This window comes from Tachypleus tridentatus, chromosome 10 (assembly GCF_004210375.1).
Source record: "Tachypleus tridentatus isolate NWPU-2018 chromosome 10, ASM421037v1, whole genome shotgun sequence".
NCBI classification, from domain to species: domain Eukaryota; kingdom Metazoa; phylum Arthropoda; class Merostomata; order Xiphosura; family Limulidae; genus Tachypleus; species Tachypleus tridentatus.
In genome coordinates, this window is record NC_134834.1 from 121,359,769 (window position 1) to 121,375,347 (window position 15,579).

The window sequence follows — 15,579 nt, forward strand, 5'->3', positions numbered from 1 at the left end:
ATTCAACCATCAAAGAATGGAATTTGTATACACGCTATTCTGTAAGGAGACGTACTGATTAAAAAGTTGAAAAATTGTCTTCTTCATGTACTACATTGATTGTGGAAAACAAGTAGAGAGGGTATTCTTTGAACATGACATCCTTCATCTTACAATAGAGCCTTTTGTAACAGATATTACTGTGCAAGGCTATTGTTAAATAGATAATGATTGGATGTGACAACATGGACTGTAACAATGTTGTGGGTTCAAAGAATTGTTTTAACCTTTCACTATGGGATAGGTCAAAGTGTGCATTCTATGACCTTTGAGAGTTACGTATAGAATTTACTGAATAAACATATTTTCAAAACATAATGTTTTTAAGTTCTGGGTTGTATCAAAAGATGTTAAAAAAAATCCTCAGTGTCCCCTAGTGTGAGAATTGTGACACTTGTGCTCTAGGTTTTCCCCTTCTCTAATTTGTATACCACCTCTCTCTGAAGTATGAAATTTAAAAAACTCATAAGTTTGCTTAAAGTTGGACAGATTTTGTGAAGGTAAAACACTGAAAGTTATAGTGTGGAAATCCTATGATTAATTTGTGATTACAAGGTTGGAAAGAGTTAATATAACATGCTGAACTTTGTTATATTTCACCAGAAATGAATTTTATTTTGTCTCCTTCAGTTGTGAGTAAACTATAAGTAAGGCATACCTTTTTGATATTCTGGCAACATTTGGGGTTTGATGTAGTTGGTCAGATGTGCATGATAAATGTTTTGGACACTGGAGTATCAAAGGAATTTTCTATAATTGGGTTTTTGAGCTAACAAATACTTCCTACAAGTTTTTTTTAAGTAGTTATATTAGACACATTTGACTCGTATTTTATTTGGGCAGACATGCATGGCCATGTCAAAATGTCCTGTAATAGATACTGTGACACTTTAGTTGATATTTGTGTATAGAAAGACATGGCCAGTGTTTGTCTTGAAAAGAAAGGGTTTGTTGACTTAAGGGTAAATGATCCAAAGATATGATCAGTACTTGTTTGCCTTGAAAATATGCATTAGTTTTGTGGACTTTCTAGTAAGCATTCAAACACAGAGCTACTTTATTTCATCTTCTATAAAAAGGTACAAACCATTTGTTTGGTTTCGTTTCATCAGATATCAGCACACACAAAACTACGAAATTCATGAGCATGTTGAGGCACTGTGTACTGACTTGTATTTTCTTTAATACTTCATTATCTTCACAGATTTCTCACTAAACACAACTGTAGGAACATTAAATACTTTTTAGAAGCAGTAGTGAAATACTCAATTTATCTTTCAACTTTAATCAAACGCTTGTGCTATATGTGTATTGTGTTAAACAGACAGGTGCTATATGTGTATTATCATATTAAACAGACGGGTGCTATATGCATATTGTATTAAATTGATGGGTGCTCTATGCATATTACTGTATTGATCAGACAAGTGCTCTCTGTTTATTATGATATTGAATAGACAAGTGCTGTATGTTTATTAAAGAGATGATATGTGAATGAGTTAGTCCACTATAGATCTTCTATACTATTCAGCATCTTGGTTGTTTTTTTCATGTAAACCATGATTTGATAGGTAATCATTGTAATGAATATACTTTGACTGTTGATTGTGTGTGTTAAGTAATGGTGGAGTTAGACTGACACAGAACATTTATCTTTTTAGCCAATTATTTTGTAATTAAAATATTTAAGCTCTGTTTTATAAGAATATTTTTGATTCAGTATTTTATTTTTATTATCTAGGAGGTGATAGTGAAAATGGGGCTTTAAGTAGTGCGTGTGGTGGTCCTGATTTTAACTTGTATCCCTCTCGACAGAGACGCCTTCCAGACCAGTTTAATTGGCATGAAGATAAATCAGCTCTGAATAGTCATTCTAGTAAGTGTTTGAAATACTGGAAGCAAATAGATTTGGTTTTCCTGATGTATTGTTATTTGAATTTATACACAGATACAAGGTGAATCCATTTTTATAAATTTTGATGTATTTCTAGTTTTAACAGTGGACTTAATGAATATGCTTTTGTTTCTTTTTTAGATTTTGAATGGATTAGAGGAAAGAATGTGGACAAATCTGCTTATAATCCCAAAACAAAGCTTTCACAAAATTATGGTAGAGCACAAGAGGTAGGTGTGGAGTTAATTTGATCTGTGTGAGTTGTATAAAAAAAGCACAGGAGGTAGGTGTGGAGTTAACTTGATCTGTGTGAGTTGTAAAAAAAAAGCACAGGAGGTAGGTGTGGAGTTAACTTGATCTGTGTGAGTTGTATAAAAAAAAAGGTAGGTGTGGAGTTAACACAGGAGGTAGGTGTGGAGTTAACTTGATCTGTGTGAGTTATATAAAAAAAGCACAGGAGGTAGGTGTGGAGTTAACTTGATCTGTGTGAGTTGTATAAAAAAAGTTAACCTGATCTGTGTGAGCACAGGAGGTAGGTGTGGAGTTAACTTGATCTGTGTGAGTTATATAAAAGGAGGTAGGTGTGGAGTTAACTTGATCTGTGAGTTGTATAAAAAAAGCACAGGAGGTAGGTGTGGAGTTAACTTGATCTGTGTGAGTTATATAAAAAAAGCACAGGAGGTAGGTGTGGAGTTAACTTGATCTGTGTGAGTTGTATAAAAAAAGCACAGGAGGTAGGTGTGGAGTTAACTTGATCTGTGTGAGTTGTATAAAAAAAGCACAGGAGGTAGGTGTGGAGTTAACTTGATCTGTGTGAGTTATATAAAAAAAGCACAGGAGGTAGGTGTGGAGTTAACTTGATCTGTGTGAGTTATATAAACAAAGTACAAGATGTAGGTGTGAAATAAATTTTTTCCAAAGACATGATAATTATTCTACAAGAAAAAATCTCCAATTAAACAGAATTGCAAGTTAAATTATTTTTGTAAAACACAACAGTTCTCTGTTTTATGACACATTCAGTACCAGTTAAATTGTACAACTGTATATGATAATGTAGTTTTGGTTGAAATTGCAAGCGAGCTAATAAGACTTTTATGTAATTGTTGATTGTGAGAGGTGGATTTGAGCTCCATATATTTTGGATCGACTAATATCTTTGTGAAATTACCAGTCTGTTGAAGTTGTTCGAGAAAGTGAAAGAGAAACTGATCAACAACAATCAATAGGTGGTACTCAGAATACCACATCACCACCAGGATGGCAACACTTTTCTCGTCACATCCAAAACCAGTTGGACCAAACCAATAATCTCTGTCAGTCTATCTTGCGAGACCAGCAAGCTCTAACTAACATTTTCATGTCATCACACCCATCTGCTGGTACAGGTAACTAATGTTTAACTTTTCTGGTTCATAAAGCAATTTATTATAATTCAACAATATTTCTTTACTCGGACATTCTTTACAATTGAGATTGGAGCATTATGTAATGGTTAAGCTGTTCTCTAGATATGAACTGTAAATAATCACACTTTAATGGGTTTTTTTTAGACTTAAACCCTGTGTTTATTTTTTTTCCAATCAAATTTCAATATTTTTTACCTTTGTATTTTGTTTCTCTTTGTTCACCAGTGAAATTATTGGTTGAACATAATCTGCTGTACCACTCATGGAATTATCAATAACTTTGAATGTATTTAATTTAGAAAAGGCTTAAGTTGATCTTTTAAATGGTTGACATGTAGTGTTGTGTGAAAATTCTTAACAAATGTTAAATTCTTGAAGCTGGTTTGGTTATTAGTAACAAAGAAACCTTTGATATTCAGCAGGAGAAAATAGAAAGTCAGAACCAGACGGAATTATCGCATTTCAGAACACCATTTTCCCAACAAATCTTTAAGAACTACAACCAAAACATGCTACATCCACTAAATCAAATTCTGTGAAGTGTTTCACACATTCTCAGCATTATTTAGAAAGGGTATTCTAAGTTAATTGTAATTTGGAATTTATTTTCACTGTGATAGTATAAAATATCAGTGGGGATTAGAGCTAGGTGGTCAGATTGATTAATCAGTTACCAATGAAAATCTGTAAAACTGATTAGTGTTAATCAAAATTATTATTAGATTGATTAATGTCACAGAAATAATCAACTAACTGAAGTGGATGTTTCCAGTTATTTCAGCTGTCTGAATTTCATTTGATAAATATCAATTAATTTGAATGTAATTGATTAATGAGTCTACCAGTTATTAAATTCTACTATTTGGCCAGCTGTAACTGGAGTGGGGAAGAACTGTTGGTAACCATGGGGTCTGGAAAAGGTTAAAATGTTAGTAAAAATTTTTTATTGAATGCATCATTTACACAGTTTCACTTGAGGTAGGATAAGTACATATTACAAAATGAAATAATATAAATTTATTTAATTTGTATTCAAAGTGAAAATAAGTATCATTATAAACAGAAGCCTAATTCTGGCTATATAAAAATAATGCTTGCTCTATATGAACATGTTACAAGTGCTGAAAGCTGTGTTGCTTCTTCAGGTCGACCTGGCCTTGGGGTTCCTTTTCTACCAGAAAACCTTCAACAATACAGCCAGCAGCTTCAACAACAACAGCAACTTATACTAAACTTGACTCAGTGCTATCATACCCTTTATTTACAGCAGTTGGAAATACAAAGCTTACAACACTTTCTTCAGCAGGTATTACATTCTAGTTGATTTTTCTCAGTTGAAACTGTTTAGGGTATGTTACAAGAAACAGATAGTATAAAAATGTTTTTGTTATTAATGGTTATTGTAATAAACAAAAGTTCTAAGCTTAATTAGATTTACTAGTCATCTTCATATCCTGAACACATGAAACTGGCTGCATGGTCAAGTCCATTTTTTTAAAGATATTTTAAGATTGGTTTTGAAAATTTGAATAGGTATTGATGTTATGAAAAGCAAAATTCTACTGAAACTTTATTAGAATTATATCAGACCAAACTAATTTTAACTTTTATAAATTACGTCATTACGTTTTCTAGGTATTTATAATTTTTAAATGTTTAAATATAGTTGTTTGCCTATTTTACGAACACCTCTTGTGTTTGTTTCTTGACTGTTTTTGGTACTAAAGTTTTACTTTTCAGAGTTGAACCTAGTCCAGATAAATTGCTACAGTGAAAAAACAAACAAACAATATCTACATAAATGATCAGCTTCCTGGAGTTGCTGTCTGAGTTCACTTGGTGCTGGTATTTGTTAATATAATTATCAGTAACTTTCAATAAATGGGCTTATGGTATAAATAATGAACAAATAGCTTTACTCTCTCTAGAAGTTAAATCTTGGTGGTCACGGGTGATGTACATTTATTTTTGTAATAGCTGTTAAACAGTCTTAACATGTACAAATCAGCATCCTTGTTCAGTACCCACATCATATAGCTGATATTTTCCTTCTTTAAGTGCTAATATTTCATATCTTTGCATTAATTTTATTCACTTGATTTGCTTTGTGTTGTTAAGCCTTAGAAACAGTATCATTCATTTACCATTATTAAATAAATGCTTTAATGTTTTAGATTCTGATTCAGATTTTATTCTTCCTGTTTTTAAAGTACGTTCCAAGTCCAGATGGGACCCATGCTCGTGCTTCTCCAGCAAATAATCAGGGAGGGATCTCGGAAGAGTTAACGTTTCGTCCTCATCTTTACAGTACCCAAGGAAATTCATACGTTGTTCCTTCCAGTATTCCAACTTTAGTACCTCTTGCTACACAAGGTTTTCTGTCTTTAGGACAGAACATTCACCACCCTAGTTCTCAGCTTCCTCTGTTTGGTCTTGAACATGCTACTCAAACTTCAACAGCAGTAATTGCTCCAAGTCAAGGAGAAAGAACAGAGACTGAAACACTTAATAACAAGGTTCTTGTACTGTTAGTTTTATATTCTTAGGTGAAGTACCATTACCAAATGCTGATTTTATTTTTAAAATGGTGTTTTCTTTACATATTCAGATGTTATTGTGTTTACTTTTGATATGTGCGACTTCAGTGAACAGTGTATGTTTCAATATCTTATATATTTGGTAATATTATTGCAAGTTCATGTAAGAGTCAGTTTCCATGAGGCCATGGTATCCACTGAATGGCCAATAAATTGTTTTGGATAAATGCTTAGCCAGCTACCTTTTCATATCCATAAAAGTGTGGGACACATGTTGCTTGAAATTGGGAAACAGTTCGTTTAACTATTTCACCCTGGATGTCCTTTACCATGCATGACATAGTCTTACATTTAAAAATTTATTACAACTAGTTTTTGTTTATATTATACAAATTAGAATAGCATAAAGTCATAGCTAATGATCCAAATTTTAATAATATATACATATTAAGTTCCTAATTCTACAAGGAAATATTATACAAAATCTTAATTTCCCATAGTAGAACATGTATATTTTTTCTACACATTTTCTTTTCTGTTTTTTCCAACACCCCTTGAAAGAATAAGAAATCAAACATAAATTACCCAATATAAAATCATTGTTGTTCAAAGGTGTAATTTTTATTGCCTTCAGTATTGTCCAATAACAGAGCTATTAACAGAAAATCGGACCCTTCCTTGTACATCCATATGTCACATCCTCTCTTTCAATATGTTAATATTCTTATGTTTAATTGTATATTACATGTAACCAATAGAAAGCCAAGATGTTCAGCTATCAAATGATGTATTGTATAACATTGTGTTCTGAACAGATAATAGTTAATTTCATTCAGAGTACAAGCAATGTTCCAGTTAGAAACTTAATAGCTAGGTTGGATGAATTTGTAATGGTATTGTAACATAGAAAGCCAGAAAAATTGTGAGTGTTAGGTGAAGTTTTTGCATATTATTAGTCTATGTTCTTTTGTGTATTATTTTATTAAATAACATTTAGTGCATTCTTATCATTAGTATAAAAAAAAATAGGGTTAAGTTTACTCAACAATCAGAACACCCTTCACACACCTAGCATGGAATCATCATATAATTAAGTCAAGATATTAACTCTATACCTTGAACACCTAACACTAATTCTGCATTCAGGGCTGAAGAGAAACAAACGTTTTTGAACCCCTCTAGTTTTCTTGCAACCCTCATGGAAACTGGATGTTTTGCTACATAGAAGTTTATTGATTCTGCAGCACAATTCATGTAACAGATAAGCTTATAACTACTGCTGGGCAGCATTAAAAATCAATCTATCTTAAACTTAATGTGTAATAATTTAAACAGGTTGGCAAAGAATTGGATTATCTTGTGAAGATTAGTTTGTTTTTATTTTGTGTTGTTGGCAAAAATCTGTTTTCGATACAGTATCGGTTCTTTGTACATGCAAGTAAACATTTACTGTCTTCATGTCATAAAGTTTTCAGTAAGTTGCATTCAAAAGTTAATTACTTTTCTCTCATGATATACGAATAAATTTTATGTGAAAACATAGCTAATAATACAAATTAATGTTGTATGAGCTTTAAGTCTTTAATTTTATTAGGATGTTTTTTTTTTAAAAAACAGAATTTCTCAGGTATGAGAATCATGATCTTTGCTCTGTAGTTATACCTTCTTTTGTAATTATTTACTACCCCTTCAAGAAGTACAAAATTTATCACAAGTTACTCATTATAATATTAAAATCTCTCAGGCAAAGCATGATTTTAATAGATTTCAATCTGATTTTGTTAAGAGCCATAAGGTAGAAAATCAGACCCTTTGTGCCACTTTCACCTATCAAATTCTCTCTTTTAGAAATTGCCAATAGTTCATTCTGATTTTAATGGCTCTTGTTGTGTAAGTAGGAAGCCAGAAATATTGCAATAATTATGGAACATTGTCTGTTTTTTTTGCATGTTATTATTCAGTGTTCTTTGGTGCATTATTAATTAAACAAGAAAATTGGGTGGTAGTGCCTTAGTTTAAAACATGTATAAAGTTTCATTGAGAGTTGATAGAGATACATTTTCTTGTATGCAAGTTGCTTCAACGTACTGTTGATGGAATAAGTATAAACACTGGGTTTGTCTAATCTTCAGGTTGTTCTGGGTAAAAACGCTGAGATTTTCTTACCTACAGGTTGCTCCAGGTACTCGAGCCAACAACTTCTGGGATAACTTTCGTAGTTATTCTCGTCAGAATCTCTTATCCACATCCACAGGCTCAAAAAGTAATGAAACTAGCTCTGGTAGAGCTGTAGCAGGAAGAACAAGAACCCGTCAGGACACCACATCTGCTAGCTTACCTGATATTTTCAATGCTCAGCATAGAACACACCTTTTACCTGATGTTAGTGTTGGTACTTCAACACTGCCAGAGGAGAGGTAAAAATGTGACAGGCTAGTTTAATTGAATATAGAATTTTAAGATTATTTTACAATATTCATTAAACCGTACATTTTTTGACAGTGAATTTAATGTTAGAATCCAGATTATTGTAAACTGGAATAAAGTTAAATCAGTTTAAATCTTCATTCAAAACAAAACAACCATCAACGTATCTGATCCAGTGTGGCATCACAAGAGTTAACATTGAACAACGATGAAATACATCTTCTATGAAACCCATTACCAAAATATTGTAAGTAGATGCTATTTTTGTACCCATGGTGGTTCTGCTTACATGATAGTAGAAGTAATTACTATAGGTTATTAGTTATAGTTTTACAGCTTCAATTAAAAATTCTTTAGTAATTCAACCATGTAAAATCTGTGGATATTATTCACAAAAGTAACTAACTACTGTTATTCCTATTTGTTTTCTCTATTGGTGTATAAAGATACTACATCTAGTGTGATTGGTCTGCTCTGAACAATTATACAGTTGTATCCTGAGTACACATGTGTTACAAGACCCCTTCTTCTGTTTTCCATGTTGGTCTTGTGATAATATACAAAAAATATTACATGAAATTTTTGTAATTTTATGTAAATAACTAAATATTTACATAATTTTCATAATTGTATATTTACATGCTATATTTATGCTGTTTATGGATTTGAAATATTGAAATTTATTTACATTTTTGTTAATATATTTTTACTGGATATATTTAATAGACCATTTTTATTTTGTTAACAAGCATTATGTAATGTATTTAGTTAGGTTGGCAAAAGAGTAGTGTAAGCTATGAAAGCACTTACAACCAACTAGAGTAGAGTATTATAAACATAGTGGTCATTTTAATATTTTTGATATATTATGCTTGAATAAATATTCCTTGAAAATGTGGATGATAGTAGTAATAGAACAGAAAAAATAAGTAATACAGAAACTTTTAAATTTGGTAGTATTTTTTAACAATTTGGTTTGTTTTGTACCGGTAATGGACTTTCTAACTGAAATGGGGGGGGATTAGATATGGCAGCTAAAAAAAAAGTATTGAAACTCGAACTTCTGTTTTAGATGACATGGCTAACTACTCTTTGCTTAAAACTTCCCTAAATACTGTGGTATAATTAAAGCAATTTATGATAATATAATTAAAAATTTATGAGGGATTAAATTTATCTAAGAGGAAAAAGGGGCTTTAACCTTGACCTAGTTATAGTTATAAATTTAAAATTAATCTCTGTGAATGTAAATCATATGCTGATGCTGAACAAAATATATTAGTTGTATTTTAAATATTTTTACTTGGTTTTAAAAAAAAAAGTTTGATATTTATTTTAAAATGGAGCATAAATTAATTTTTATTTTTTTTTATTTTAGATTGTATGATAGACCTTTACCAAATCCTGAACTTCAGGAGTTGATGTCTCAACCTACAGTAAAAACAGCCAACTTTAATAGGGTACAGACAGAACCAGGCAAGTGTATGATATTGTTTAATAACACTATGTAACAAAATTTTGACATTTTCTTGTTCTCGGGCAGGAAGTGTTATTTCCAAATTGCTTATGCCTAAAGTAAATGGAAAAGACCTATTTTTCTCTTCAAACTTTGCTTTTGTGACATGGGAGTGTGTAACAAAAACATGATGGGAGATTGTATTTGCAGGCTGATAAGTGAAAGTGATTTACATTATAGTTGCAAATCTCTAAAAACTACTCGCTTCTAAATATTTTTGTTTTATAACTTTAGTATAAATACATGTAAATCTTAATTCATGTGTTGTTTTATTCACACCTTATGTAAATGAAAATGTGCAGATTTGCCCGTTTTTACATAGAAAATAGATTAATTTCTAAATTTCATTATCCAGGTCATAAAAGCAAAGTTTGAAGGGAATAATTGCCATTTTTTGTACTTTTACAGCATAAGCAATTAAGAAATAATGCATACTATCCTGGTACAAAATTTGTGTTACATAGTGTAATTAACATTTATTACCATTATTGTACTGTAAAAAAGGGCAAGTGTGTTTGCTGTGACTGTATTGGAATGGTGAGAGTCAGGAAGGAAGTGAAACTTAAGTGAATTCTTTCCCAGTTGTCCAGTGTGTACTTCTTTAATTTAAAGTAGAATTATTTAATGTTTAAGTCCCAGAGTTTAAAATAGAAGTGTTTTGTCGTGTGAATTAAAATGTTCTGTTAATAATGTTGAAGTTATCATCAGACCTATGAAGGAAAGTCATAGTGTTGTACAAAAGTGTTAGGACAACAGAACATTTTGTTGTACTTTCCATTTTATGAAGCTGATTCTTCCATCTTATTAGTTAATATAGATTTCAGCACTATAGTAATGCTTTAGTGACCCCTGTTGACAACTGAATGAACTAGGGCGAGAATACTTGTCATTTTTAGAATTTCCGTATACTTGTACAAAGGGCATGTCATAAGTGTTCTGCTTGAATGAACAGACTGATCAAATTTACGGCCTGGAATAAATGTCATAGTACCCTATGCAGTGTCCAACCATGTAGAAAGAAGCTTGCAAGCAGCTAACATGTGGTACAAGTAAGTACTAGAGGAAAAAAAGTGTAATAAACCTTGATGATAGTGTTTAGCATTATATATTAAGTTTTGTTTTATCACGGCTCAAAAAGTATAGAGAATTGTCAAAAGAACAGAGTTCACATGAAAACTTTGTGTGATGCTGGTTGGACTCTGAAAAATTGCTGCAGACTTAAAATGCTCTCCAAACATTTGTTGCACTTACGAGCAATCCTGGAATTTTGATTCACTTTTTTCCCATTCCTTACTTTATTCTGTTGACTTCTCGGGAGGCCAACTGAGATCAGCCACCTCCATCTCCTTTTGTTCAGTTGTTAAATCAAGTGTGTGATGTTTCGAGTCTTTCCCAGGATGCTTTTGAGTCTGTGCATTCCTTGATGGCAGTAATATCTGAGGACAAATACTTTGTTCTCCCTTCATCCCCTGATATTGTGGTCCATGGAAGTTTTACTGTGCAGTTATATAAAGGGATAGTTATGCCTTGTTTATCACATTTGTCATATCAGTATGCTTTAGTTTACTACCACCAGGTGGTTGGAAACTTGGGGTTCCAGAATGGAGTTTATGATAATTGTGAATAGATCATACCTTTGTGGGATTCGTCTAACTCTCAATACAGTGCCAAGATATTTATCATCTGTCTTAATTTTTATAAGATGTCTCTTGGTGATTGTCTCATGAGTTATGTAACACTCCCTTTCTCCAACCCTTGATTTTTGTGAGCATTACAAAGTCCTTGTACTCAAGGGTTGTCACACATCTGGATTCAATCTGGTTAGTTCCTTGATTTTCCTTTGCTCCTTCAGGGGTTCATAATTTTGTCCCAATTCCTGACGTCATCCTCTTGGTTCTCTGATACCCAGAATAGATTCTGTATATATCCTCAAGGTTCCTCTGCTGAGTCAAATCATTGTGAGGGGCTGTAGTTCTACCATATGCCTTTGAGGTATGTGGGGACTCAGACCACTGTTCTTCATCCAACCTGTAGTGTTTTTGCTTCCGGGGATTTTAGGGATGGTAGCCTTGTAATTTCAACCTATGGAACCTGTCCAATTAAAGCCTGGCCAATAGTGATAGGATCTCATAAAATTCCACTCACAGTGCATGAATTAGGTTCTGGGTGAAGTGATTCTTTCACTAGGATGCTAATCTTTTGTTGGCATGTCCATAGGCTACACAGACACATTCTGTATGGATAATTCTTTTCCCTGCCCCTCCACCTTATCACTGTGGGATTCTAGCTGTAGTGTGAGAGGAGGAAAGCATATGTTGGAGGCTAACATTTTCTTAAATTTAAAATGCATTTTCCTTACTTCTAACCCTCTCCCACCCTTCCTCCATGCTAAGATGAGGTGTTAGAGACTGTAAATTGGACCACTCTCAAAAAATATCACCAGGATAGATAGCATATTGAAATGAAGAGTGTTATGTGACATCAGTAAAGGTAGTTAAGTGAGGAATAAAAGATTGGTTTTGAGGAGTAACAGTCAGACCAATGCTTACATAAACAAAACCTGGCAGTCAAGTAACAGCTGTAGTGTGAAAGAAGGTCAGTGTTATTGTAATTATATTTTCAATATAATGAAATGTTAACAAATGTAGCTAATCAGGAATAGGATTTATCTTTGTATCTGTTTATTATTTGTTATTGTCTGTTTTTCAATAGGGATTGAGTTTTCTGTTAAACTTTAATGTTATTCAGTCTTTTCAGATGTTTTTCTAACTTTTATAAAACATATAAAATAAAATGTTTATTTTCGTACATAAACACACAAAATCAGTGTTAGCTCTTTTCTGACTGTTATTTTCCTGTTGGTTGTAAATAGGATGGTGTCAAGAGGAAAGAATTAGAAGAACTGTTGAATCTCTGAATCTAGCTTCAGAACAGGGTACAAGACCTTCCACAGGGAGCTCTACTGGACTGCAGAACCCCTGTTCCATCACTGGTACATTTTCTAGTCCATCTAGTGTTAGAGAACCTTCTGCCATTAACATGAGTTCTCCATATCATCCAAACCAACCTTCCAAGATACTGTAAGTATACAGATGTAGTTTCAACCATGGACTAAGTAAATGTATGAAGTACTGTTTGAAAGTAGAAAATATTGAAATATGTATTTGGTTTTTGGACAAACAGATTTTTAAAACAATGTTTAAAGTTTTGAACATTTTTATACAGATACATAAGGATATTACTATGTGATGAATTTGATTGGTAAGTTTACACTAGTTGGAAATCTAGTTCTGGAATTTAGCAGTTATTGAATAGCAAACTTCATTGGTACATTTTATACTCACCACAGATCTAGTTCTTTGCAACTGAAGTACATGTACTTGGGTCAGGGAAATGAAATATGGTCAGTTACTTGTATATTTTGTATTCTTAACCAAGGGAACATCAGGGAGTTTTATTTTACAGAGAAACCAAGACTAAAAGTTTGTGATTCAGTAATGTTTGTAAGTCATAGATGGCAAAAAAAAAGGTTAGTTTTAATGTATTTGTTTATAAACTTTGTCCACATTGGTGTCTTTTTTGACAGTTAGATGTTCTAGATTATAAGACAGTCAAAACAGATTATGTAAGCAGCAACTAGGTGCCTGTCTAGTCAGAGTGTAAGGGTTTTTCACAAGGCTTTGTCTCATGTTCCTAAAAATAAAGAAGAATGATTTTACCATACACTAATAGACCATAATGAACACTAAATATAGACTGTTTCCATTAAATGTGGTTAGGGTGCTTGACTCATAATCTGAGGGTTACGGGTTTGAATCCTTAGCACACCAAACATGCTTGCACGTTCAGCTGTGGGGGTATTATAATGTGATGGCCAATTGCACTATTTATGGAGATAGCTCTTGTGTGGCTTTGTGCAAAATTCCAAACAAACAACCAGGCCATTAAATGTATTTTTGAATTTAAAAGTTTTGGTATGACAATAAAATAGTCCCCATCATGGTAGTCATATAAAAAATGTAATATCCTGGGTACATTATCTCATTAAAAATGTTTTTGTACAAAAGATATGAAATATATCAAAAGGAAAATGAATAGTTTGATTATTTTGATAAAGTCACTTCAAAGCTCAAACAAACCTACAAAGTTTTGGTGAGTTTTATTTCATATCTCTTATTTATTCAATTAATTATTAGAATTAGGTATGACACTTGTATATAAAATACACATTTCTGAGTTACTTTGTTTCAGTTCATTACAAAAATATATATGTTACTGAGCATTGCCTATAGCACAAGATAACAAGTGTAGTACAGTTTGGGAAGGGACAGTATCTGCAAGAAATAAGTGGAACATCACTAGTGACAGTTAAGGAAAACTAACATGAGTCAAACTATTGACTGCAGTGTATAATGTATAATTCTGAGTTACATGTGGGGAAAAAATATAGTTAAAATTAACAGTATTGTACATGTAAGATTTCTGTGGATAGTATGCTATTTGTTATACATGAATTTGTAGATAATGTTTGAATTTACATAAGGGAATAACTGAGTATGTCATGTTTATTTTAGTAATGTATCATTAGTAATATATTAGGAAGGTGTACAGTTGTTATATATGTTGTATCATTAGTAATATATTAGGAAGGTGTACAGTTGTCATATATGTTGTATCATTAGTAATATATTAGGAAGGTGTACAGTTGTCATATATGTTACCAAAGGCTGAAGAGAAACAAGCACAGCTACATGTCATGTTTTAGCATCTGCAGTTGTGTACAAGTTCAAAGATAGTCTTTGTTTAATTGAACAAACATTATGTAAGAACTAAATGAAAGATTTGACACTTGGGGGGTATAATACAGTATTACTGTCTGTGATAAACATCTTTACATATAATAACACTGTGCCAGTTACTGTGGCGTGTATCAGCTCAACTGTACCTTGTGATGGCATAGACTTATAATGTAATATAAATATTGTGGATGTTTTATTACCAGGTTTGGTTCTGTGTAGTTGTCCTATAAATAGAACCATAACTTGCACCTTAAATATTTGTAAGTGTATTCTGGCTATTTGAACAAAAATTTGTGTGAACCTGAAAATTCTTGATTGATTGATAAATATATAGTAATGTTAGTATAAAGATTTCAGTAACTTTGATATAGACAAACTTGATAGTTTCCAAACATTAAAATAATACAATGTGCTCTGAATCAGTGGTTAATTTTGTTAGTGCATTTTGTTTATAAATATTACAAATGTAAATTTACTGCAGTGTGTGGTTAGTTGTTCACTTCAAAATATTTACAAATACATTTATCAAAGATTTAAGTCAAAAATTTAGATGCTGTTTTTCTGTAAATTCCATTTTCAAGGATTCTCCTGTACTAGTTCTCAGAATTTTGAAGCTAATGAATCTATTCCAGATCCATGTGATACCACAAACTATTACTACCCATTAACTGTAGGTGTGTTTTAATGAGTAGCAGTCAATTCTTTAATGTGGGTAGTTAGTGATAAGGTGCTCTTGTCTGGTTACCTTCCACCTGATCAGTAGTGATAGTGGCTTTTAGTCATAATAGCTTCGTCACAAATTCACATTTTAAACTTTGAAAAGTAGCACTGAAATATATTTTTAGTTGGTTAGAGTTATTAAATTAGTTTATCGTTTAAGTGGTGGAACCAGATTCTTTAGAACTGAGATAGAATAATTAAAATGAGCAGGAAGTGTATGTTGGTATAAAGTTTTTGT

The 15,579-nt window shown here is 32.1% G+C and overlaps 1 protein-coding gene across 3 annotated transcripts in view; it reads left to right on the plus strand.

The window, feature by feature from the left end:
* The window catches only part of LOC143230219 (uncharacterized), a 75,277-nt gene that overhangs the window by 33,436 nt on the left and 26,262 nt on the right, over positions 1–15,579 (plus strand). For all 3 annotated transcript variants that reach the window (XM_076463362.1, XM_076463364.1, XM_076463365.1), the window contains 8 exons: positions 1,781–1,915; positions 2,075–2,163; positions 3,108–3,321; positions 4,488–4,648; positions 5,553–5,858; positions 8,052–8,296; positions 9,685–9,782; positions 12,695–12,902. In XM_076463362.1, the coding sequence (XP_076319477.1) occupies positions 1,781–1,915; positions 2,075–2,163; positions 3,108–3,321; positions 4,488–4,648; positions 5,553–5,858; positions 8,052–8,296; positions 9,685–9,782; positions 12,695–12,902 (1,456 nt within the window). The remainder of the gene's footprint in view (positions 1–1,780; positions 1,916–2,074; positions 2,164–3,107; positions 3,322–4,487; positions 4,649–5,552; positions 5,859–8,051; positions 8,297–9,684; positions 9,783–12,694; positions 12,903–15,579) is intronic.